A 25,405-nucleotide genomic window follows, 5' to 3' on the forward strand; every position below is an offset into this window, starting at 1 on the left:
ATATTGAGAGTCAATAATTACATCAATAGTTAGTGTTATGCAGTCGTTGATATCACTGCACAACAATATTTTTGAAAAGTTTTGCTTCCTGAAATGTTTTTGCTGATTGTGACAGGTACCTGGTGGGTATGCACAAATATAGTTTTGGTTTTGCTTCATCACATAGGAACTCTGAGAAATAGACAGTTAACTGTTTACCGACAATATATTTAATTGCGTTTATGTTTCTAATACGCTATTAAGTTCAACATAATTAAAAGTGTTTTACTCCTGATTTTTGTTTGTATTCAATGTTCGGTGCATCACGTTGCAGTGTCCAACAGTAGTCAGCAAGCATTGACGGATTCCAGTTGCCCTGATATCGTTTTTCCATTGTAGCAAAACTGGAGATTTCGATGAAACGGTACGTGATGGGCAGATTTGGATGTGAAATCTATAAAGAACACTCAGCAGTATTCAAGAAGCAAAAACTTTGTTGTGCAATGTTATGTTAAAGTCTCACATTACTTAATCTTTGACTTCTTTAAACAGTCACGTCATCAAAATACTGATTGCGTGACAAATCACATTATCCATTAAGATTTTACAATGATTATCTTCATCTTTATCAAATAATCTCAAGATAACTTACCTTGTTCAATTGCGGAAACTACAACAGGGCGACTCCCATGGATACGAAACCCAAACTCTCCGTTGTCTCTATGGATAGTTACTTGTTTGTCAACTTCTGTAGATAAACATAAATTGTTAGAATAGGCTTAAATATGTGTTTAGAAATCTCCGTAAGTAAGACTACATTTACATCACAAAAAGGGCTTGTTTGTCAATATTGATGTTATATATGTGTAGATAGAAAAGGAACCTATGACAATGTATTTATATAGTATAAAAATTAGAAGATACATACACTTCTTTGTCTACTGATATTTATCACTGTCTATAATGTTTAAAAAAAATAACGTGTTTTCAACGAAATAAAACAAAGAAATTGTTCATTTTCCAACACTTATTACGATGTTTTTAATGATAAATAGAAAGAAACAGTTGTTTATTTGACAGCATCTATTAAGAAAGAAACAGAGGAACAGTCATTTGATTATCATCTATGATATTAAAAGGAAATAATCCAGTTATTATTTCCTCACAGTTATTGCTTTGTCAATAATGGTTAAGTAAAAAAATAGTTGTTTGAACAAATTTATAAAAAATTACGAAAGATATAATTAATCGTTTGGTTACACAGTTACGACAGAAAGTGTTCGTACATCTACGTCGTGAGTAGTTGTTTCCTCATAACTTAAAAAAGTATCACGATTAGGATAATGAAAGTAGAGTATCTTATAAATATTATACTAACACACATCTACTTATATTGGTATGAAAATTGAACAACAAATAAACTGTTTATAAACAAATAACCAAACATAGGAAGGGCTAGAAAGTGTTGTGCGTCTACTTTAATGGTCAGTTGTGTAGCCTTTCAGGTGAATTACTTGGTGCAATCTCTCCTCATAGCCCTCCATGATCGTTGACAGTACTCGACTGGTATTTTCTTCCATTCTTCTTTACAGAAGGCCTCCAACTCTTGCAAGTTTCTCGGATGACGCTGATGAACCCTGGTCTTCAACTCATGCCAAACTCCAGAACGCTTATATGGTTTCTCTGCAACCAGGATTGCACATATTTAGATGTGTGCTTAGGGTCATTGTCGTGCCGGAAGATCCTACGACGCCCAAGCCGCAAGTTCTGAGCATCGTTCTTGATATAAGTGCCTAATATATCAGCATACGTTTCTTTTTTCATGATTCCATTGACGCGGTGAAGGCTGCCTACACCAGAAGAGCTGAAGGAACCCCATAGCATGATGAGCCACCTCCGTGTTTAACTGTATGGACGGTGTTCTTTGGAAGATTTCGTTCTCCTTCTTACGGAAAATATAGCAAACATCATTGTGCCCGTAAAGCTCTATTTTAGTCTCGTCTGACCAAAAAATACTCTTCCAATAGGTAATGAGTTTATCTACATGCTTTCTCAATCGTGCTTCTAAATGAACAGGCTTTAAATATGGAGTTCTACAAAGACGGCATGTTTGAACCCAGAAGGCGTAACATGTTCGTAACTGTAAAGGTGCTTACTTCAACCCCAGTTTCCCTTACCAGTTTCTGTATGTCATTACGCGTAAAACGAGGGTTCCTACTAGCTTCTCTGAGAACCTTTCTCTTGGTTCTCTCTGGAATTTTGGTGGGGTGTCCGGAACGAGGGAGGTTAGCAGTTGATCCTGTAAGCTTAAACTTGGCAATTATGCTTTGAACAGTAGATTTCGGCACTTTATGTTGTGTAGCAATACCGGAAAGAGATATTTTCGTATTTTACAATAATTCGGATTTTTAAATCACTGGACAGTTGTTTCCTGTTCGCCATGATGACCAAACAGATAATGACGGAGACGACGATAAATTGCCGAAAGTACATTTATTGCTGGCTAAATTCCAATAATTGTGAATCCAGTGTCTAGTTCTGGAATGGTATAATGTAGTTTATTCGCCGAACTAAATAAAATTTTTACGGAAATATCAGTTTTTCAAACGTTTTGAAATGTACGAACACTTTCTGCTTCTCTTATTTTTGGTTATTTGTTTATAAACAGTTTATTTTTCGTTTAATTTACATAAAAATATATGTAGATGTGTGTTAGTATAATATTTATAATGTAACTCACGTCTATTAGCCTAGTCGTGACACCTTTTAAGTTATAAGCAAAAAACTACTCGGGACACAGGGGTACGAACACTTTCTGTCGTAACTTTATTTAGTACAACCTGAAATATCTGTCATCGAACGAGGAATGTTTAAACTTAATTGAAATACCTGACATTGGTTGGGGAATGTTTAAACTTAATTGAAATATCTGTCATCGGACAGGGAATGTTTAAACTTAATTGAAATACCTGTCATTGGTCGGGGAATGTTTGAGCTTAATTGAAATACCTGTCATTGATCGGGGAATGTTTAACTTAATTGAAATACCTGTCATCGAACGGGGAATGTTTAAACTTAATTGAAATACCTGTCATCGGTCGGGGAATGTTTAAACTTAATTGAAATACCTTTCATCTTACAGGAAATGTTTAAACTTAATTGAAATACCTGTCATTGGTCGGGGAATGTTTAAACTTAATTGAAATACCTGTCATCGGACGGGGAATGTTTAAACTTAATTGAAATACCTGTCATCTGACAGGGAATGTTTAAGCTTAATTGAAATACCTGTCATCTGACAGGAAATGTTTAAACTTAATTGAAATACCTGACATTGGTTGGGGAATGTTTAAACTTAATTGAAATATCTGTCATCGGACAGGGAATGTTTAAACTTAATTGAAATACCTGTCATTGGTCGGGGAATGTTTGAGCTTAATTGAAATACCTGTCATTGATCGGGGAATGTTTAACTTAATTGAAATACCTGTCATCGAACGGGGAATGTTTAAACTTAATTGAAATACCTGTCATCGGTCGGGGAATGTTTAAACTTAATTGAAATACCTTTCATCTTACAGGAAATGTTTAAACTTAATTGAAATACCTGTCATTGGTCGGGGAATGTTTAAACTTAATTGAAATACCTGTCATCGGACGGGGAATGTTTAAACTTAATTGAAATACCTGTCATCTGGGGAATGTTGAAATACCTGTCATCTGACAGGAAATGTTTAAACTTAATTGAAATACCTGACATTGGTTGGGGAATGTTTAAACTTAATTGAAATATCTGTCATCGGACAGGGAATGTTTAAACTTAATTGAAATACTTGTCATCGGTCGGGGAATGTTTAAACTCAATTAAAACTATAAGACTTTAACAGCAAACATATATTTCAAAGTAATAACTTGAACTTAAAATTTATCTCAAACGTTTAAAATTATAGCAAAACTTCTTCCTAAACAACATTTGCAGTTTACTTCCGTCTATCAACAAATAAAGATTTTTAGGTGAATGTCCTTGAACACCTTACATATCATTGACCATGAGACTGTTTGTTTGTTTTTGGTTTATTTTCGCGAGAAAAGCTATATGAGAGCTATCTGCGCTAGCTGTCCCTAATTTAACAGTGTGAGACGAGATGAAAGGTACCTAGTCACCACCCACCGTTAACTCTTGGGCTATTCATTTGTCAACAGATAGTGGGATTCACCGTCACATTATAACGCTCCCACGGCTGAAAGGGTAAGTATGTTTAGTGTGACAGGAATTCGAACTCTCGACTCTCAGATTACGGGTAGAGTGCTATACCATCTGGCAGTCCGGGCCACAATGACAATGAGAAAAGCATAATTGTTTGAGAAAAATCCAGCAACATTTATACTTTGATCTTGAAGCCTTTTAAAATATTTAGCATTGTCTCAAGCGTTAACCTGTCAAGATTGTTTGAGGCTCATTGAGAAAAATTAATCAAGAGACATTACAAAATAGAAATAGCTTTAAGGTTAATTTTGACACCTTCAGGACATTCTTTATATTTCATAATGTTCACGTACAAATTTTGTTTGAGATTGGTCCAATAGGATCAAAGGAATTAGGGTGCAAAGAAACACATATTTCGTCTTAATATATAAACATAACGTCTATAAACTTAAAATGAGAAAAACTATTTACTTCGCCAATTATTTATTAATGTGCCTATGATGCTAAAACGAAAGGAAACTTTAATAATGGTGATAAGCAGATATTTTATTATTTATATTCAACTTAATTTTATCATTACTTAATTCATAACAGATGTTTCTGGAAATAACTATTTGTATCTATCGTTTGTCTACTTAAGCATTATGTCTATTGGTTGCTAATAGACATAATGTATAAATCGTAGTGAAATGAAAGTTATTTGTTTACTAATTATTATTATATATGTAATTGTAAAGAAATAAATAGATACTCGCTTTTCAATATGTATTATATTCTCTGTAATATTAAAATAAAAAAATAATTGCTTATTTACTAGCATTTTATTACGAAATGACTGGAACGTAATCGTTTGACAATATTAATATTGTAATGATAAAAAGAAAGGAACTGTTATTTATTTATGTTAAATTGTGAGGAACAATTAATTTTTTGCCAACGTTTATTGTTATTTTATAATGAAGAAACGAAAATAACTACTAGTTGTTTGTTAACACCGTCAAGCAAGTACCTATCATGTTAAAAAAAGCTTAAAATTTTCTTTTCCAATGCAAATGAAATATTTTTAAGTCTATCGTATATATAAGAGAAAAACCTGTACCTGATGGTCGCCATGATAACTCACATGAGGATTTTAACTCCAGTTCAAAAACTATTTTGAATCAACTTGTGACTTTTATCATGTCATTTGATTATGTACCTAGCCTACTCAACAATCTCTCTAATCCTTATAAATCCGAGAAATAAGCATTTACAAATTCTTTAAGTGACAAAATACGTTTGTTTTCTCAGGTTCTTCAAAACACTCAGTTGTACCACAAACGATTTGCATTTCCCAGATTGGAAAAAATATATTAAAAGAGACGACTAAATTATTCACGTGTGTAGAAATGCTTTGCTACTGAACAGACTACGTAAGCAGGAACAGCTTAATTTACATTAAGTAATACTAGATCTCTAGGTTCTCCTGTATAACGAATGACCCAAATTTTATGTCTTCCCCGAACGATTTCACTGCACCATAAAAACCCAGTGTTTGCGAAACAAGTTACTAACTGTAAACGTATATATTTCCTTTAACATGACATGATACTTTTAATCTAGGTATTTTATAGCGATGTGTTCTGGTTTTTTGTTTTCCACTAAGTTTTCAACAGTTATTTTCTTCATAATCTAGTTAATGACTAATTATTGTTTTCTTATTAAAGGTATTTTCAATATTACGAGAAAATATTCTGAAAGGGTTCGTATTCACATAAGCGTAAACAAAAATATTGTATAGAGAGTTGCCTATTTTATGCTAAAGCGACTTAAGATCTTTACCAACTCCTAGTCGTAACTTATACTCTGAGAAGGATGCCTTTGGATAACATCATTATAACGTAATAACCATTACAGAAAGTTCAATCGTAAAGCTATCATATCTATAGCATACTGTTCTTCTCTGCATGTTTACTATAATGTATCCAGTGTGCAGGAACAATGGTTTCCCAGCACTCATTTCAACGGTTCGACCACACAAAAACCCATAAGTGAGTTTCCAGCGTGCCGTCATTTTGAGTAACAAGAATATTTATTAAAAGTCTCCAGCTGTTTAAAGAATAGTTGAATGAGAAGTTTTACTGGAAGCCTTATCTCGATTAACACATATCCTGTTTGTTACATTTTCAGACAGTTGTCCTTCATATTTATGTTGTGTGCTGTCATTTTAAAACGACCTTTGTATTTGTTAATTCTCACCTGTTACGATACAATGAATTTTTCTTGTTACAGCTGGGATAAGACTTCTAGCATGTCTTTATCTTGATGTTCTTGTTTCGCAAAGACGATCCATATTCTTCGTTTCCCAATATAACTAACTACAAAGAATACCTCCATCTTGGAAAATCTACATTCTCAATCTGAACGTTTTTTTTAAGATAAGGGTGTATGAATATTTTGTGTCAGAAAGAGCTGTTACGTATCCTTCCAGAAAGTGATCAGTTTTGGATGGAATCAAAATATCTACGAAATTTCAAACAATATCGAAATGTAGTTCTGATACATTCCGTTTTATTAATACTTTACTTCGGCTATGGTTGCCACATAACTTACGTATTTCCAAAATAAAAATCGTTTTAACACAACATATTCAACCTGTATTTGTTGGACGAAGTCCCTATTTAATACAGTATGTTTTATATGATTGTTTCTAAGCAAGGAATAAAACCAAACTTTTCTCAATAAAGTCACATTCCATTTTTTAATCATACAATATTTCTAAAGAAGTTTTTTTAGGCTAACTTCCCATATAACACACAAATGTAAAACATAATAGATTCCATGCATATATATAAAGAGACGAAAATAGAAACTGTTTTCCTAACCTAGTTTGCGATTGGATATTCGTTTGTAAAGCTCCATGCTAGACTTTCGATGGATCATACGATGGGTAACAGCTTTGTATTGCTTCCGAAATTCTCGCTCAGACAGAGTGGATTCATTGGATTCAGAACGCTGTAGAGGTGGTTTACTAGTTGACATAGACGAGACTGACTCCACACACTCGTCTTTTGTGTATAAAGAAAACAGAAGTGAAAATTAAAAACTTTTTTCTGATTTAAAACAAATAAATGTAACACAATTAAAATTAATTTCGAATTACGTATCGGTACCATTAAAAGACAACAATAATTATAACTCTGTTAAACTAAGTTAAATTCGTTAACACAAGTTCACCATATTATACTGATCTAATTCTTTACAGTACACCTTACATCAGAAACTCACCATTGTTCTGATTCCAAACAGCTAATTCTTCTTTTGGACCGACGTAAATCCAAAAGTTAGAGCAATAGCTGTCCAGATGGAGCCCTGAAAACAAATTGAAATTAACAAGCGTTACGAAACATGTACGTTTTAACATACGCATGCCATTTTAAACGAATTATCTTCGACTTGTAGTTTACGTCATTTAAGACATACAGCTAGACTATACAACACAGACATCGGCTCTTATTATAAATAATTCAAAAACAGAATACTTAAAATAAATTATTTTACGTAGAAATAATTACGTTAAAGTTATTAGCGTATTACTGGCATCACTCATTTCGTGGAAACTTCGCACGTTACTCATCACTTTCTTGGGTTATTGAAAGCACTAGTAAATTTAGAATTTTAGTTTTGTTTTAGATAATTAAAATATTTTAGAGTTACCTTTTTACTGGCTTCTCCAAGACTTTAGACTTGCATTCTAATTAAATGATTCAACGATAGATATTTTTAAATATTTTCAATGTTAATAATATTTTATATTATATTTATATTATATTTTATATTGTATTATATTATATTATATTATATTATATTATATTATATTATATTTATATTATATTTTATACTATATTATATTATATTATATTATATTATATTATTTATTATATTATATTATATTTTATACTGTATTATATTTATATATTATATTGTATTTTATTATATTATATTATATTTTATAATACATTATATTTTAATATTTTGATAGATGTATGATGATTAAGTCAAACGTTTTATGTTCATTTTTTGTTTACTAATTCGAGATCTTACATAAGCCTTATGCTTTAAGTTTCTTCTTCACTTGTTCAAGATATTTGAAAATATTTCTGTTTTACTTATGAGTCTTGTTAGTTGATATACTCATAACTTAGTCGATTTAATATTAAATAATATTTTTCTGTTTTTGGTTTTTGTTTCTTTAGGGCATTTGCACTAACCTATGCAAGGGCAAACTGCGATAGCCGTCCTTAATTTCTAGACGATAAGTAGAGGGCGACTCAATAGCGCCCACCATTGACTCTTTTGTCTACACCAATCAAATAATGAGGTAAGTCTCTTACTCATATAATAAAGCCGCTGCTCCAAATTTTAGGTGAGATTTTTAAAAGTCGTAAGTCATGTTTAACGAGCCCAGAATTTGTGAAAATAATGGCACAAAGATATGTTAAGTTGAAGCTCAAAATATATCACTTCGGTAGGTGCTACTTGTGAAGAAAAAATCTGATATATCTATAGTCTAATTTTGTTGACAAATTCTGCAGTGGTTGTACAGAATGAATTAGTGTTATATTAGTATATACTACCGGATCGTACTAGTAATTACTTGTTTGCTTTATAGCAAAGCCACATTGGGGTGTTTGTTGCTTCCGACGCGGAAATCGAACACTGGATGTTGACGTTGTAAATCTGTAGACATACCGCTGTTCTACTGAAGAACGCTGCTATGCGTACTGTACAATATACCATAATTACATCGTACATATAATTCTAATACTTACTTTGTTATTACTATACCATAGTAGTGAGAATGATATATAATTATTTATCATTAACATATTGTACTGCCAGTTGTTTGTTTGTTTTGAATTTCACGCAAAGCTATACGAGGGCTATCTGCGCTAGCCGTCCCTAATTTTGCAGTGTAAGAATAGAGGGAAGGCATCTAGTCATCACCACCCACCGCCAATTCTTGGGCCACTCTTTTACCAACGAATAGTGGGATTGACCATAACACTATAACGCCCCCACGGCTGAAAGGTCGAGCATGTTTGGTGCGACCGGGATTCGAACCCGCGCCTCTCAAATTTCGAGTCGAACGCTTTAACCCACCAGGCCATGACGGGCCTCTGCTAATCGTATTATGTAACTTATTTCCATTGTAATGTTAAATCATTGTCATACCACAATTGTAACGTTTCGGTAATTGTTCTAAACAATTGCCAAAAGAAAGTATTTTTGGTGTGTACTTTATGTAATAATGATAATAAGTATTTTATTACTAATGCAACGGTTAGCACTTTACAGTTATCGTTATGGCGTTGTATTTTGAAATTAATTATCATTATGACAAAGTAATGAGTAATTTATTTTCAAAGCATTAACATAACGTATATTTCAATATCATTTTGACGACTCGTAGTACGGTTATTCTTCAACGACTGGAACTGTAGAATACAATCAGTTGTCAGTTTGTAACAATATATTACTCGCATTTTCATATAATGTAAAGTGTATATGTTATCATAATAATGAAACAATATTAAAATAGTTTATCTTGGTAGAGTTTAGACACAATCTAATATACATTATCTTTATGAGTCGTAACTAGAGAATGTGATAAACCAATGAAACTTAATTAGCAATAAATCATTTTGAAATGAATGTAACTAAAATTATTAGTTTATGATGTACAATGTTTATTAGTGTTAATAAGCTTATTATTGGCGAAAAATATTTCTGTAGTTATTACAATTTGTTTAACTATGCATTATCGGTTTAAATGCCGAAGTTTTAAATTAAAATACTACAGACAAATGAGAACAATGGTTGTAAGTTATTATTTCGAAAATCGGTCTAAAAACAATTAGTGAAATGAACGTGCTACTGAGCTCTCTTCCGAGACTTTCTTGTTCCTGTGTTTTTCAGAGACTGTCCTAAAAATGACAGAAGAAAAGTGCGTAATTGCTTTACCATTTAGCATATTATAATTACGGTTTATATTCTTCAAGATTATTAAAGTAATTGTCAAGAATCAATCTTCGTATTCAGAAATTGCTTACTTCTTTGTTTTGCGTTTCACCGTTTAATTACCTGAATTTTTCATGGTTTTTATTACATTTTTCTCACAAAAAGTGTTGTGCACGTGCTGTAGTTTGTTAGATCTTCTTATTACAGTTTGTCTACAAAATGATCAAACAAATTTTCTTGGAATAATCGAACGAAAAATGAAACTCAAAATAACTCAAGCCAGTTTCACAAGTTAATATTTAATCGACAATTCTTTGGATTTCAATACTGCTTCGGCCCGGCATGGCCAGGTGGATTAAGGCGTTCGACTCGTAATCTGAGGGTCGCGGGTTCGAATCCCCATCGCACCAGACATGCTCGACCTTTCAGCCGTGGGGGCGTTATAATGTGATCAATCCCACTATTCTTTGATAAAAGAGTAGCCCAAGAGTTGGCGGTGGGCGGTGATGAATAGCTGCCTTCCCTCTAGTCTTACACTGCTAAATTAGGGACGGCTAGCGCAGATAGACCTCGTGTAGCTTTGCGCAAAATTCAAACCAGATTTCTAATCCTCAAGTGTATTAGTGAGTTAGGATACCTTGGCGCGAAATTCAAAAATAAACAAACAAATCACCGTTTATTTTAGGTAACCTCTATTTATATGTAATTAGAAGCATGGTATAGAGCTTAATGTCGTTCTTACATAAGGTTTAAAATAATTAATTCTGAAACTCTACCAGCATCTTCCTCTTCATCTTCCTTTTCTAGACTTCCACCAGTGTCACCCCAACGTGGCTGGCAAGAATAACGAGGTACTGATCTTCCATAATATTCACTTACTGTAGATTTTGGTCTTTCTTTGTTTGGAGCATGACGAATTGTAGGCTGGACATCGTGTATTGAAGTTGGTTCCCAGAATTGCCTTTCACAGCCACCAGATGGTGTTGAAACTTGATCATGTAGATTGATCTTATCTCCACAACAGTTGCACGTATATCGGCGAAAATCATCCCTTAGACCAACTTTTCTAACGCACAAGTGTAGTTTAGAAACAGGACATCTCTTTCGTTGTTCATCCAGCATTACACAGTGATGAATACAAGAGCCTGTTGGTGTTACAGCAGAGCGCCGCGCCTTTTCTCTGTCTCTTTGACGAAATGTTGTGATGTCCTGATGCGTAAAAAAGTGTTTTTGAGAGAGATCCTTTTGTTTTGGTATGGCTCCTTCGTTTTCCCGAGAATAACTAGTAGAGTTAGAGTGGGAGCTCTGGTTGTCTGCCGCAGCAGGAGACTCAGTCGCACTCGACATTACCTCTGACGGCGTGTCTGTCGCTATGCTTTCGGAACTTTTAGTCTGAGAAATTCCACTTTTTGTGATATCACGGTTCGATCCATAATGATACTTATCAAACCGATTTATTTGAGCTAAATCTTCAACGACCTCGCTGTAATCTTCAAGTTTTTTCATCAGCTTCATATCTATTTCTTCTCTCTGGTCAACACTGCTGTCCAGCATGAAACTTCCAGACGTGCTGCTGTCAACACTCGGCGTAGTTGTTTCAGAAAGAACGCATTCTGAAGAAGATGAAAGTTTATCCACATTTTGACGAGAAAGCTGGTTTGATACCTCATCCACTTTATTCGAAACGTCACTCATCATAAGCTTTGTGATTGTTTGGTCACAGATACTACCTTCATTTCTTGTGAAGTTCCCATTTAATGGGAACTCTTCAGCAGTTTTTATGTTTTCTTTATTCATGTTATCAAATATTTCGTTCTTTGATTCTTGTGCAGGTTTTAGTTCAATTTCCTCTGAATCAGAGTCAGTCATATTTTCTTTCAGGCATCCTAGAGAATCGTGTAACGATTCCACTAAGTCTCCTGACGTTCCATCACTTCTATTTTCAATAACAGTTGTTGGATCTTGCATACTAGATGGTTCTGGAGAAGGTTCTGGAACAGGAGTAACGTCACCAGCATTATCTATTTCTTCGACTAATGCTGTTTCATACATAGGTATTTCTGGAATTTCTCCAAGTTCTGAGTCAGAACTAACAAATTCTTTTTTTGTTGATTCTTCTGAAGACTCGAAAGTGTCAGAACGTCTCGAATAACTGTTAGAAAAAAACCGTTTGGTTGCTTCAGTGGGTATTGAGGGGTACATAAAAACTCGTTCAGGTTTTTCAGTTCCATTCAATGATTTAAAATCTTTTTTACCTCTTATTCCATGACTGTGAGAAGACGAAGAAGATGATTTGATTTGACCACTTTTTGAAGATAGTGAAGTGAAAGCACTAAGTAATGGAGAGGTTGATTCAAAGTTATTACGGTTCTCATCATTGTTGTTATTCTGAGTCATTAGTTTCACAAACTCTTCCTCACGATTCCCTCTCTCCTGGTTCGAATGTTCAGTTGCTGTAACATACTCTGAACTTTCACTGATTTCTTCACATTCTGTTTCACTTTTGTTTGACAACTCACTCCTGATAGCAAAATTTGAACTGCTGGTTGACATCTCACTATGAGATGTTTCTTGTTCAGTGAAATGGCTGCTGGAAGATTCGCTATCAGGAGAGTTTGTGCCTTTCTGAAGTGAATGTATTTCAACATTTGTAGTGACACCATCACATTCGTAGGAATATTCATCCAGTGTAATTGTGGAAACACTATTAGCAGTTTGTGGAGATGAACCTTCACTTTGTAAAACAGCCTCTGTTGTTACAGTTAAGGAGTCTTCACTCTGTCCTGAGTTGGATTTTATTGAAGATGTCTGGTTGTCAGGACTAGATTCATTATTAACATTGCGTTCTTCTGTCATCTTCCCAGTAGCGTTTGTTTTCAGTTTATCAGATATGGAAACTGCCTCTGAAGTAACAACGTGACTTTCTGATATTTCCTTTTGTATATCTTTAGGACAACTTGTAAGAAGTGTGTCCGTGTTTAATTCATTTTTTTCCGATATTTCCAACCTCTTTTGTTTTTCCTCTTCATCGTCAACTGTAGAAACTTCTATTTCCATCGAGTATTTCCCCATAGAATGCAGTAGTGAGCTACGACGTTTCCTCTGACTAGGATATAGTTGTTGAACAAGATTTTCAATTGGTTCATAAAATTGTTTCAGAGAATCGATCTTTGTATTATCAAGGGATAGTTTACGAAATAACGTTTCGGGACGTTTTGTAACATTTAGCATATCGCTTGAACTTCTGTTTTTTTCTGTGTTCTTCTTAGGAGAATTGGGCTCAAATGATACAATGATTTCATCTTCACTTTCTACTTCCATCGCTTCCTCTACCTGAATACTCTTCTGTTTGGTGGTAAAAATAGTGCGATGCTGCTTTGTAACTAAGTCAACCTCTAATAATTCCTCCTCGCTGTCGCCTTTATCAAGCTTATCACAAGACAAATGAGTTTTATCCAGTAAACTTGCATTATTATAACGATGTCCGTGGTGCAGTTGTTTAGTTGGAGCAGTTGCGCGAGGAGATAAAGTTAAATACGCAGGAATAGTAAAAGAAATATTAACTGAACTTTCAGTTTGCGTTGCTTGTGTCTTCTTGGGAGCTTTCTTTTGTCTTGATAAGAAATAGTTTCTGATCCCGCCTTCTGTGTCAGTCTGTGATGACTGGCTGTTTGATGATTTATCTTCCCTCGGATAACGGTCCAGTGATTCAACTGGAGACTTCAAAGACGTGTCTAAAAGACGTTCGTGTGACCTATTTTGTTCTAAATGAGAAGAACTCTTTCTTTGAGCACCTGTTACTGTAGAAAAGGACGTGATTCCTGTGTCTAACATTTTTAGTTCACCAATAGTATTACTGCGCACCAAAGAAGCCGATTCAAAACTAACATGTTTCTGCTTACGCTCATCCAGAGAAAAATCAGGAGTTTTTGAAGTCCTCTTTTCCAATCCAGAGTAATAAACATCTTGTTTCTTTTCAGAGTTTTCGTTCAGAGCATCTACGCTTTGGCTTGGCGTAAAGGAAGATCTGACTTTGTTTCCCAGTTGTAACTGTGACGGCCTGGTAAAACCCAGCCCTCCAGAAACAAATTCACTATTTACACTAAAACGACTAGAACTCAACTGATTCTCTGACTTCTCGAAACCTGGGCCGTTTAACTGATTTTTTGTGCCTTCACTCTCGGCATCTTGCAATGACAACCGAAATTTGGAGTCTGATGGACAAAAGGATTTAGGTCTCCGACGAAAACCTGTCTTTACAAATTCGTCCTCATCAGAGAAATTCCCAGTGCCACTGAAAGTTTTTTCCTCTTTGGTCCTACTAAGATCAGAGCGATTTTCAGTATGATAATTTGTCCAAGAACTAGGTCTCAAGAAAGGTAAAGATTTGTTAAAATTGTTCTTACTCGAAGGCCTTTTTTTCACCATGCAAGAAAATATGGATGAGCTACTACCACAGAAAATACTTGACTGTCCTGCTAAACAACCAAATAAACGACTTGCTTTGGCATTTTCCAATACTTCCAGTTCTTTCTTAGTGATGCAGTACTGCTCTTTGATATCTTCTCTAGAATAAATAGGATGTCCTTTTTTGTTGCGAAGAAACATTCTTTTTTTCTTTATCATTTCATCATCTGAATCATACGTAATAGTGTCTGCTGAAAGATCTACTTGTATACTTTCATCTACTAGATCAAACGAAGCCGATTTGAAAGATACTGGAGTATCTCGGGAACAAAGAGTTAGTCTTGAATTTCCCAAAGAACATACTGTAAGATGAAATAAAAATTACTGTATACAGCGACAAAACGTTCTAACACAAAATAAGCAAACATTTTAAGATTTAGTTATGTAGTTATGTTTTCCATTTTACTTTATTCTACTGGAAATTCCTCAAATTGTTATGTGGAAAGGTTTAAGAAAAATTAACGTTTAAATGAATTTTAACAAAATGGAACATATAATAAAATAATATTAGAAATGTTTTATATATTCAATAAAAATTCTATGTACATTAACTCTTTACTTTCACTAGTTTCTCTTGGTTGAAGTTTATTAATTAATTACCATCGCATTGTTTCTGTGGGATCATACAATAATACAAAGGAAATTTGCTTAAACTTTGGAAGTTGTTAAATATTTTTGGAAATTTTTACTTGCAAGAAAGCTTAAAGAAGATTTTCAACTAAACTCTTATAAGTAATATTAACTTATTCTATTATTAAGAAACACAGTATGTTGCAATTAACAGATTATGGAAATAAATAGGCATCATTAATGTTGAACACGTGTTGCTCGTTTGGCTGATTGTGAATTTAAGTGCAGTTTTTCAGTCAGAAAATTGAATATTTCTTTAAAATTTTATTTTTATCAGAGAAATTTTATGTTTTTAAAATTCATTAGTAAGTGTCGTTGTAAAGTAAAACGTAAAAGTAACATTACAGACAAAAACGAATAGCAATTTCAACAGCTTCAAAAGTAAACACTTTAATTTCTTCAAAGGAAATTCTCATTATAAAGAAACAAATTACTCGTGTACTCGTCTTTTATCACTATTCACAAAGTTTTACTAAAAATAGAACTAAAAAATCAAACAGGATTGGTAAAGAAAATAAATGTGATTGTGTAGATAAATGCTGTTAGCTGTAGTAAATCTTTTAAAAATATTATCTTAATATAAAAACTTTACTAATAAAAATTACAGTCAACATTTCTAGAACCCTGCACTTTTTCCTCTACAAAGATGCAAACTCAATTGTTGTTTCTTATATTTTCCAGCTACACTTATCTCTTTAAATAAAGAAATAAATATTTTATTTCACCTCTAATCCTGGCAAGCTACCTACTGGACGTTTTAAAAAAGTAATGCTATAGTTGAAATTAACGTTTAATAATACATAACTAATTTGTAATGAAAGTTTAAAAAGCCATTACAAATATTTCTGAAATCATTGAACATATACAAAAAATGTTTCAATATAAAATAAAAGTCATATTTTTCAATGTTTTATTTTAAATTCAAGAATTTTGTTTATTTATTCACTGGCAAAAGTCTAATATAATAATATTCAGTTTTAGTTCTGAAAATACGCACAAGCTACACTTCAACTATGTAAACAAAAGGCAAACACAAATATACTTTGGTATATAGTGTATAAGGTTGTCAAAGTTGTAAAAGGTCTAACATTAGGTATTACAATAATATTATGAGTTTATTTATTGATAGTATTAAGTAAAATTTAGCCCTCTTTAACTAAAGCAAACAATGTAAAAAGTTAGAATGTTAATTTATTTCTTATCAATTATAGGCAGTACTTAATGAAGGTTTAACTTATGTTAGGCCTAAAGACAAATAGATTTATTTTTTACTGTATTTAATGAAACAGTGTTTCGCTGGTATTTTACGAATCTTTGCTAATCATTTAAGATTTTACAAAACTTATTAACAAGTTTACTATAATCCAAGGACAGCAGGAAAACTAGATAACCTGGAACTATAAAGTTCACTTTAATTAAATACCCGGGTTAGTAGGAGAATGCTATATCATTGTAACGGATTTAATATTATTTTAATATTTATGATCGTTTCAGTTTAATATATGTATTTTTAAATGTGTATAACTTATATTGTTAAGTGTGTATTGTGTAAGTCCCACCTGTTCCCTAACTTTTTAGAAGATTCACGAGTATAAGAGTAATAATATATGTTCACGAAAACACTAGCGTATCTTCGAATATTGTTGGACCAACTGAACTTTTTAGAACTTCACCTAAGAAATATAAATCGACACTTCAAGAGACAGTTTTACAATACTGTTGGTAAGTATCGGAAGCTGTAATTGTGGTCAATGCCCATCAATCATAAAACTACAGAATTTGAACAGGAACGTTTAGAGATTTCCAACATTACAAACCGTTTTCCTTCAGAGAATTAATTTCGGATGTTAGTATTACTAGAAGGACATTAAATAACTTCATCGATAAAAAGTGAAGCTATAAACAGTGTTAGGCCAAACAAGAATAGAGCTAGCTAGCTAGCATTGCCGTCAAATGAACTTTATCTATATATTAACATAAAATTAATTCGTTTGTCGTGGACCTGGACCGTCGATAAAATATTCAGTTCCAGACATGATAGAAGACTGAATATTGTTTGTGAGCTTGTAAAGTTTTTGTTCATAAATAATTATTTGTTATAACTGTTTATAATAAACGTTATTATAACGTTTTGTATATCAAAACACATTTATTTTAAGAGAGAAAATTAAGTGTATCAATCTTGTTGACAAATAACACAAATTTGATACATATTGACATTCATTTAACTTCTAAATTAAAATTAAAATTTCCGGCTATTTGAAATCGTGATACGTTACGTACGTAACATAATAAATTTGAGGCTGAGCTGGGATAAATCATAACAACTTAAAAATATTTTATATGAATGTGAATCATTATATCACTGACTCAAAATCATGAACATCGAGATGCTGCAGAATAGTAAAAGTTTTCCATAATGTATGAATAACGTTTGCTTTAAACATATTACATACAGTGTAAATCTATAGATTACAACTTACAACGAGTTAATTAGATACAATTCTCTGACTCTTGCAAGTGTATATAAATGGAAGCAGATAGTTACTTCCAGGCATTATTTATTTAATTACAAGTTTATTAGCATCAAGAAAATAGGAGAATTATAGTTTTCATTATAATTGTCTCCTTTTCATCTTATTCACAATGTATCTCTTGGATCATCAAAATTTTATTCAAAAATTTAGCATCACAGGTCTCTTTTGTGTTGCCTTATTAAATTTAGAAATTGTCAAAATGTCACTTTTCATTTAAAGAGTATGTATGACGAGATCGTAAGATACTGTTTTAGGAAAACTAGGTTACAATGTTTTAAATAATTTCTCAAATGCTGCTGGTAAGATCCTGTTTACTTGGGCATCATATTTTTACACGTATAACTTAATTGTATTACATACTCCTTTTACTTTAACCCTTGACCTTTGAAATTCAAACTGATAAAAAAAAAGACTAACCCAATGTAGAAGGTTGAATACATAATATTTAAACGAATTTGGACATATTATTTAACAAGTGACGTGATATTCACAGCCAGTATAAAGTGTTGATGTATCACACCTATATTTTAACATTGTTTAATGTGCATAGGTTGTACGATGCCACAAAATTTGGTCGTTTTTGCAAAGTGTATGTAAAATCTAAAGAAAATCATTTACACTCTCAGATCTTTAAGATGTGTTAATATCGGGAACTTAGAATTTTCAAGATTAAAGTATCACTTGTACATACTCATATTAGGAAACCCGTGGAAGAAAATGTATTGTTTATTGATATATCCAACATATGAGATTATTATCAGGCTGAGCGTGAAGTCTCCTGAGCCACTACATTAGATCTCTGATCAGCCTTCAACATCCATATCAAGAGAAGGTCAGCCTGCAGCAGCTGAATTGTATCTCATGTCCAGCCTGCTAGTCGAGCCACGTTTGTTAGCAGGTTTACCCATAGTGACGAAAATAAACGTATGAGCCCTAACCACTACCACTCAAAGAGCTGATGATGGTCTTATGATTCTATCCTACATGTGTGCAGTGATCATTGGAAAATGCACAGTCAGAAAATATCACCATCACCAAATGTGTATTATTTTCGATGTCCTTTAGTTTTGTATTTTCAATCTAAAGGCGTATTTTGTGAAAGTTATTTTTCTGTTTGATACACTATTACTTTATGTTCACTTTTAGTTTTGAGTGACAATTTATTACTTTCTGCATTTGCTTGGATTTAAAACTACTTTATTTTCATATGTATTTTTTTAACGATGTTATTGTTTGATTTTGTATTATAGTGTGCAATATTGCATCTTGTAATCATTGATTCATCATTTTAGCATTCTTATTTTTTATTAAAAAGACATATTTTATGTTTATATTGTCATTGCACTGTATTTAACTATGGACTCTGTAATCTTGTATAGAGTTATGTCACTGGTTTAGGTCGTACGTGTCACTTAATTTTTTTTTTTTTTGCAGAGCTAGCAAAAACTACCGAGGTTTTCTGGCAAATGTTTGAGTTTTTTTTTTTAAACTGTGATCGCACGAGAGAAGATGAAATATTTATTGTTGTTTGTAATCAAACATGTAGCTACACAATGGGCTCTCTATGCTCTGCCCACAATGAGTATCGAAAACCGGATTCTAGTCTTGTAAATCCGCAGACATTCTGGTATGCCACTGGGGCCAGGAAAGATTTAATACATAGGCAGCAAACTGGGTAGTTGCAACCCATTTATGTAAGTTATGTTGTTCTGCAGGTCCTGCTCTTTGGGAAATCAATGTACTTGAGAATACCACATCATTTGTGACATACGTAAAGATATACTTGCTAGTTGTTTGATAACTTTTCTAGCCACCAGCTAGACCACTAAGATTAAACTGTCTTATATATTTTCAGCTGCTGGAGTCTTTGATGAATTTTATTAACTAGTACAAACAAAAGTTGAGTACCTCAGCAAAAGAGACCATATTTGAAAAGTTGTTTATTTCTTAGTCGTTAAATAATTTTTCTTGCCCAAACGAGACATCTTTATTTCAAAAATGATTTAAACACTGTACAAATGAAGTTTTTCACAACAGATGGAAACTCAAACGGATGTTAAGTGTCTCTAAACAGACGACTTTTCTCGCGTCAGTCGAAAATCTTTAAATAAAAACAAAGTATATTTAAACCTAACACCGTAAATGGAATTAATGAAGAATTTTAGTTCTTGCATAAGAGATATCAGGGCTCAGCATAGCCAGGTGGGTTAAGGCGTTCGACTCGTAATCTGAGGGTTGCGGGTTCGAATCCCCATCGCACGCTCGCCATTTTAGCTGTGGACGCGTTATAATGTGATCAATCCCACTATTCTTTGGTAAAAGAGAAATCCAAGACGTGGCGGTGGGTGGTGATGACTAGCTGCCTTCCCTCTAGTCTTTCACTGCTAAACTAGGGACGGCTAGCGCAGGTAGCCCTCGATTAGCTTTGTGCGAAATTCAAAAACAACAAAGAAACATCAATTATAAGGAAGTTGTGAAACTAGGTAAAACGTATTGTAACATATTACTGATTAGATTCTTAATATGTGTCTTACTTCCTATTCGAAAGAAAAACCTATCCTTTCTTAGAACATCGACCGCTAGGTAGCCTCCGTCGCACCAATCATGCTCGCCCTTTCAGCCATGGAGGCTTCATAATATGACGGTCAATTCCACTATTCGTTGGTAAAAGAGTAGCCCAAGAGTTGGGGTGAGTGGTGATGACTAGCTGCCTTCCCTCTAGTCTTACACTACTAAATTACAGACGACTAGCGCAGATAGCTCTCGTGTAATTCTGCGCAAAATTCAAAATCAAGCAAACAACCTAGGTAGCAATATCACATAAGGAAAAATTAGTCTTCCAATTGGTTAAATATTTATTGTGTTTCACTTACGTATCTAAGTGCAGGGAAAGGTGTTAAAATAAAATGAAATCAAGCCTTTTCTCTTTAGGTTAATATTTAGGCAGCTTTTAACTTTTAATTAGGAGATAGTTCTGTTTACAAAAAAGAGGAATCTTCTATGAGGGAAAGCTTGTTACAAGAAGATGAAAAGAGCAACCAAACACAATTTAAATGCCAATAAATTCTCTCAGAAATGGTTGAATTTTCAGCGAACTTTATTTACTAGTGTCAAAAGTATTCCAAGTTTCAGATAAGAAAGCTCAATTCTATATTAAATCTGTTGCAATCGACTTGATACTTAGCGGATCCTGCTTCCTATTTTTCGCAAGATATTACTCCTACAAAGTGTTAAGTCCCGCCATAAAGAAACAAGTTTGAAGTTAAAAAAAATCCTCAGTTGTATTCGGTGAAAAACGAATCTTCAAAATAAAAATAGAAAATAAATTTAAATTGAATAGTTGTGTATTCGGGAGACAACAAAGCAGGCGTTGCTTAACGGCAATATAGTTGAAAAGTCCTAGTAAGAAACAAGCTGCTGAATTCTTAGTTAAGTTTATGATAACATTTTCCACAAAAGCTATTTATTTAAAAGGAATCATAGAATGAAGCGTTTCAGTTGAGACTGAAATACGTTTCTGATATGAAGTCAAACGGTTTTGTTAATTATTAAAATATCTTAGGCATGTAAACAAGACTCTCTGATAAGGTGGCCAGTATTCTTCATCTGTCTTCGTTTCAACGTAGTTTTGTATTTTGAACAAAAGAGAACCGCAGTAAGGAAGCGCTTGGAGAAACTGTATTTTCAAGACGGCTGTAATGGATATCAGTACTTTAATTAAAATAAAGTACAGAACAACGTTTGGACCTTCTTAGGCCATCTTCAAATTAACAAAGAGAAAGTTGCAAACTCTCTTTTTGTTAACCTGAAGATCAACATAAAATTAATTCGCTCATCGTGAGCAGTCGATAAAATATTCAGTTTCAGAACAGATAGAAAACTCAATATTGTTCATATGTTTGTAAAACATTTGTATTTAAATCATTATTTGTAATAACCATTATTATAAATTGTATTATTGTTTGTATATTAAAATATGTTTGTGTTAAGAAAGAAAACTGTGCGTATCAATCTAGTTGGCAAATAATATAAATTTGATACATATTGACATTTAATTAACTACTGAATCTTAATTACAATTTAACCTACTTTATGGCTATTTAAAGTTGTAATACGTAACGTAATAACTTGGAGACTCGTCTGAGATGAATTATAATACACCATAATGCGAAGCAATACCAGCATTTTTTGTAATGTAATATTAACAAATACAAAAACAAATGTTATAATCAAAATTTAATACCAAGATCTATCGCTTTTGGTTTATTAAAAAGTACTTTTTTTTTTCTAAAAAAAAAGCCACCACAGAAATAAATTTTCTTCTATAGCTACATTAGATATACCCTGCACATGAATCTATGGAATAGGGTATAAATAGCACAAGTAACCTAAGTGCTTCACCTAACCGTATTCTACAATCGCTGTCTAACCGCGCGTGGCTGGTGTCTTTTTCGTTATCATACTGTTTTAAGGAATAAAATAGATACTTTGGTCGACTTGACATGCCGAATAGAATCTGCGAATATAAGAGTTTCGTTTTTACAAAGCCCGTCAAGGTCCGTTTGGGTTAAAAACTTCTGGCCACTTGAATATATATAAACCTAAAAATACATGAGTCGTGGGGTGAAGTGTATATGCGTTTGAGGGCTGCTAATGAAGTATCTAACACGTCCTACATACAGGGTGGCCCGTAAGTCCCTACCCATCCATATGCTATTATAAACAACGTTATAATACTAATGATGAGTTGAAGGCAGCTGTTACCGCGGCATTTGGAACAATAACCCCTGTATGTTGAGGAAAATGTCTCACAGAACATGGCGTCGCATAATATTTTGCAGCGAGAATGAGGGAAGCACACAGATACACTGGATACATTAGATATATGGATAAGTAGGATCTTACGGGCCACCCTGTACATGGGTCGTGATTTCGCCGGTTACTTACCAGTAATTATTCCTTTCTTCTTGCGTATGTTTTAAAAAAAAAGTTCAGTGTTTTGTCTATCAACAAACACTCACGGAGTAGCTTTTTAACATTTTTGTGGCGAGAAAGTAAAGTAATGCAAATTTCAATACCAAAGACAAGAGAATAAATGACCTGTAACCATAGCAACTCAAACAAATGTTCCCTCTCTTTCTCCACAATTACTTCGGTACATTTTATTTGATAGTTTAAACTGACACTGCAGCACTTCACATTATTTTAATTACCAATTCCAAAACTATGATAAGTTGTGTATTGAACCGATACCCATCGACGAAGATCTAAAATTCTAAGTACAGTGATTTAGTCATCACGTGTAGAAACACAACATGCCTTGTGGTTAGGACGCTCAAATAGCAACGTGTTAATCACTACAGAAATCAAAGTCCATAGGAAAATGATTTATTCAATAGATGTTTTTCAAACATAACATGTGACACAAAACTGTTGAAATAGAAAAAAACAGGTAGGGAATAGAGAAAACGCACACTTCTCGAATTCTAACGTTTGAAAATCTAATTCTAAAATTTAAGTGTAATTGTGAAGAGTATTCTACCAATAAATATCTCCAAGCCATATATTTAAGTGATATTTTAAACAAACATTTTAAAAGTCCTATTTTATTGACACTGGAGGTTTAGCCCAAACTTAGAAGAAGAGTGCGCGTGTTTTTCGTATAGCAAAGCCACATTGGGCTATCTGCTGAATCCACCGAGGGGAATCGAATAGTAGAAGAGTCTGAACAGATGAAGAAGAAAAATATTGAAAGGGTGTTTGTTTTTTTTTGTATAATACTTAGAAGGCTTTAAAGAAGAATGGTTTGTGAAACTAAACTGATGGAGTTTCCATGAAACAAATGAACTATTTAGTTTTCATCAATACTGAGAGGGCGCAAGTATTCCAAGTCACTTTGGTTAAAACAGGATAGGAAGACGGTGAGAATTTAGAACTGTTAAAGATAAGCAGTCTATTTATATAGAATTGCATAAACCCATTGGAAAGATGTTATAACCTTGAATGAAAATGATGGAACTAATCCATAAGTATTTAGTAAAGTACACCAACAAGCTAAGGGCGGATTTAAGCCAAAATGCGTAGTTAGCTAAAAAAAAAAAAGTTGCTCTACAGGCTCTATTCATACCAATATTATACCTCAAGTGAAAGCAAATAGGGGCCTAATCAGCTTTAACTGAACATTAAATCTGTTCTTGCAAAAACTAACTTAAGTTACTATAAAAAGAGAAGTTTTAAAATCTCAGAAGTTCACCTCACTGTTTAATCTCGTTTTATATGACATACAATCGTCAATAAGGTTAAAAAGTATTTACTTCACAAGCTAAAGATGCTTACTTCGTTTTCTTTGGTAGATGAAACGAGGGACTCTTGAAAAATCTGAAAAATGTTTCCACCAAAATACAGAACAAGCGAACCTTTTTACTTTCTCGCAACAAAACATATTGTATGCTGATTATACAATAACTTATGTTTTCAACTATTAACAGAATTTTGATAAAAACTGTTTTTTCAAGAACTGCTTAATTTCGTAACTTTTTTTTTATCTGTACACTTTGTATTTATGAAAGTTCAAGAAACACTGTAGCTGTATAGTCCAGGTATTTAATTTAAAACTCCAAATCTATCTCAATGAACATGTTAGCGTACAATATAGATACGAAAATATTGTTACCTAACGTAGTGTCTCGAATCTACCTAGTCAAGAAAAAAACAAAGAGCTTTGAAAGTTAACGACAAATTATTTTCTAATAGTGCATCTTCAGTTTAATAAGAAATGTTTTTAAATTTAAGTAATTGGAGTCGACCTTTACAAATGGACCATTTGAACCTAGCATTAGACTTACCCTTTAATGAGTGAATACGAAAACGTTAAATAAATTTCTATTGAGAAAAACCTTTGGTCTACCTAAAACAAAAAACAGATCAAATAAATCCATGGTGTAATACGTTTTCCTTGCTTGACTTTGCAACTCGTAAAGGTTAGATATCTTACAGAACAGAGAATTAAAACAGTTTTTGTCTTGAATTTTGGACAAAGGTATTCAAGGCTACCTGCGCTTTTGGTGTGAGAGACTGGGGGTAATGGAGCTAGTGAACACCACCCATCACTATCGGGCTACTCTTTTACCAACAACTAGGTGGAATGATCGTCACACTACAACATTCTCACGTCTGAAAAAACGATCATGTTCGTTGATGGAGATTCGAATCTATGACCATCAAAATAGCGAGTCGAAAACCATAACCACTACACGAATTAAAATTTATTTGTGCTGTTACGAGTTTCAAATTTATGCTGGTGATATATTTGTATAACCTAAAATGAGAGAAAAATAAACAATGATTCCATCATTAGACAAATCCCTGGAAGATCTGCTTTATTTATAGTTTTTAGTATGGCTGTATAAACATGAAATAATCATGAAATTGTAACAACGTTAAGGTAAGCACAAAGTCAAGAAAATGCGCTAAAGAGAATTAATTTGATACTAGATCTTAAAAACTACTTGGATTTATATAAAGACGGAGTTTAGTAATTCAATGAACTGCATACCGTAGTGTACATTCTTTCATGCAGCTTATT

At 33.1% G+C, this 25,405-nt stretch overlaps 1 protein-coding gene across 1 annotated transcript in view; it reads right to left on the reverse strand.

The window, feature by feature from the left end:
- Positions 1-25,405, reverse strand: part of LOC143234082 (uncharacterized) — a 170,902-nt gene that overhangs the window by 26,158 nt on the left and 119,339 nt on the right. Inside the window, exons 3-6 of the mRNA XM_076471137.1 lie at positions 10,963-14,955; positions 7,454-7,537; positions 7,051-7,233; positions 632-727 (exon numbers count right to left, since the gene is read on the reverse strand). Of these exons, the coding sequence (XP_076327252.1) occupies positions 632-727; positions 7,051-7,233; positions 7,454-7,537; positions 10,963-14,955 (4,356 nt within the window). The remainder of the gene's footprint in view (positions 1-631; positions 728-7,050; positions 7,234-7,453; positions 7,538-10,962; positions 14,956-25,405) is intronic.

This window comes from Tachypleus tridentatus, chromosome 12 (assembly GCF_004210375.1).
Source record: "Tachypleus tridentatus isolate NWPU-2018 chromosome 12, ASM421037v1, whole genome shotgun sequence".
Lineage (NCBI taxonomy): Eukaryota > Metazoa > Arthropoda > Merostomata > Xiphosura > Limulidae > Tachypleus > Tachypleus tridentatus.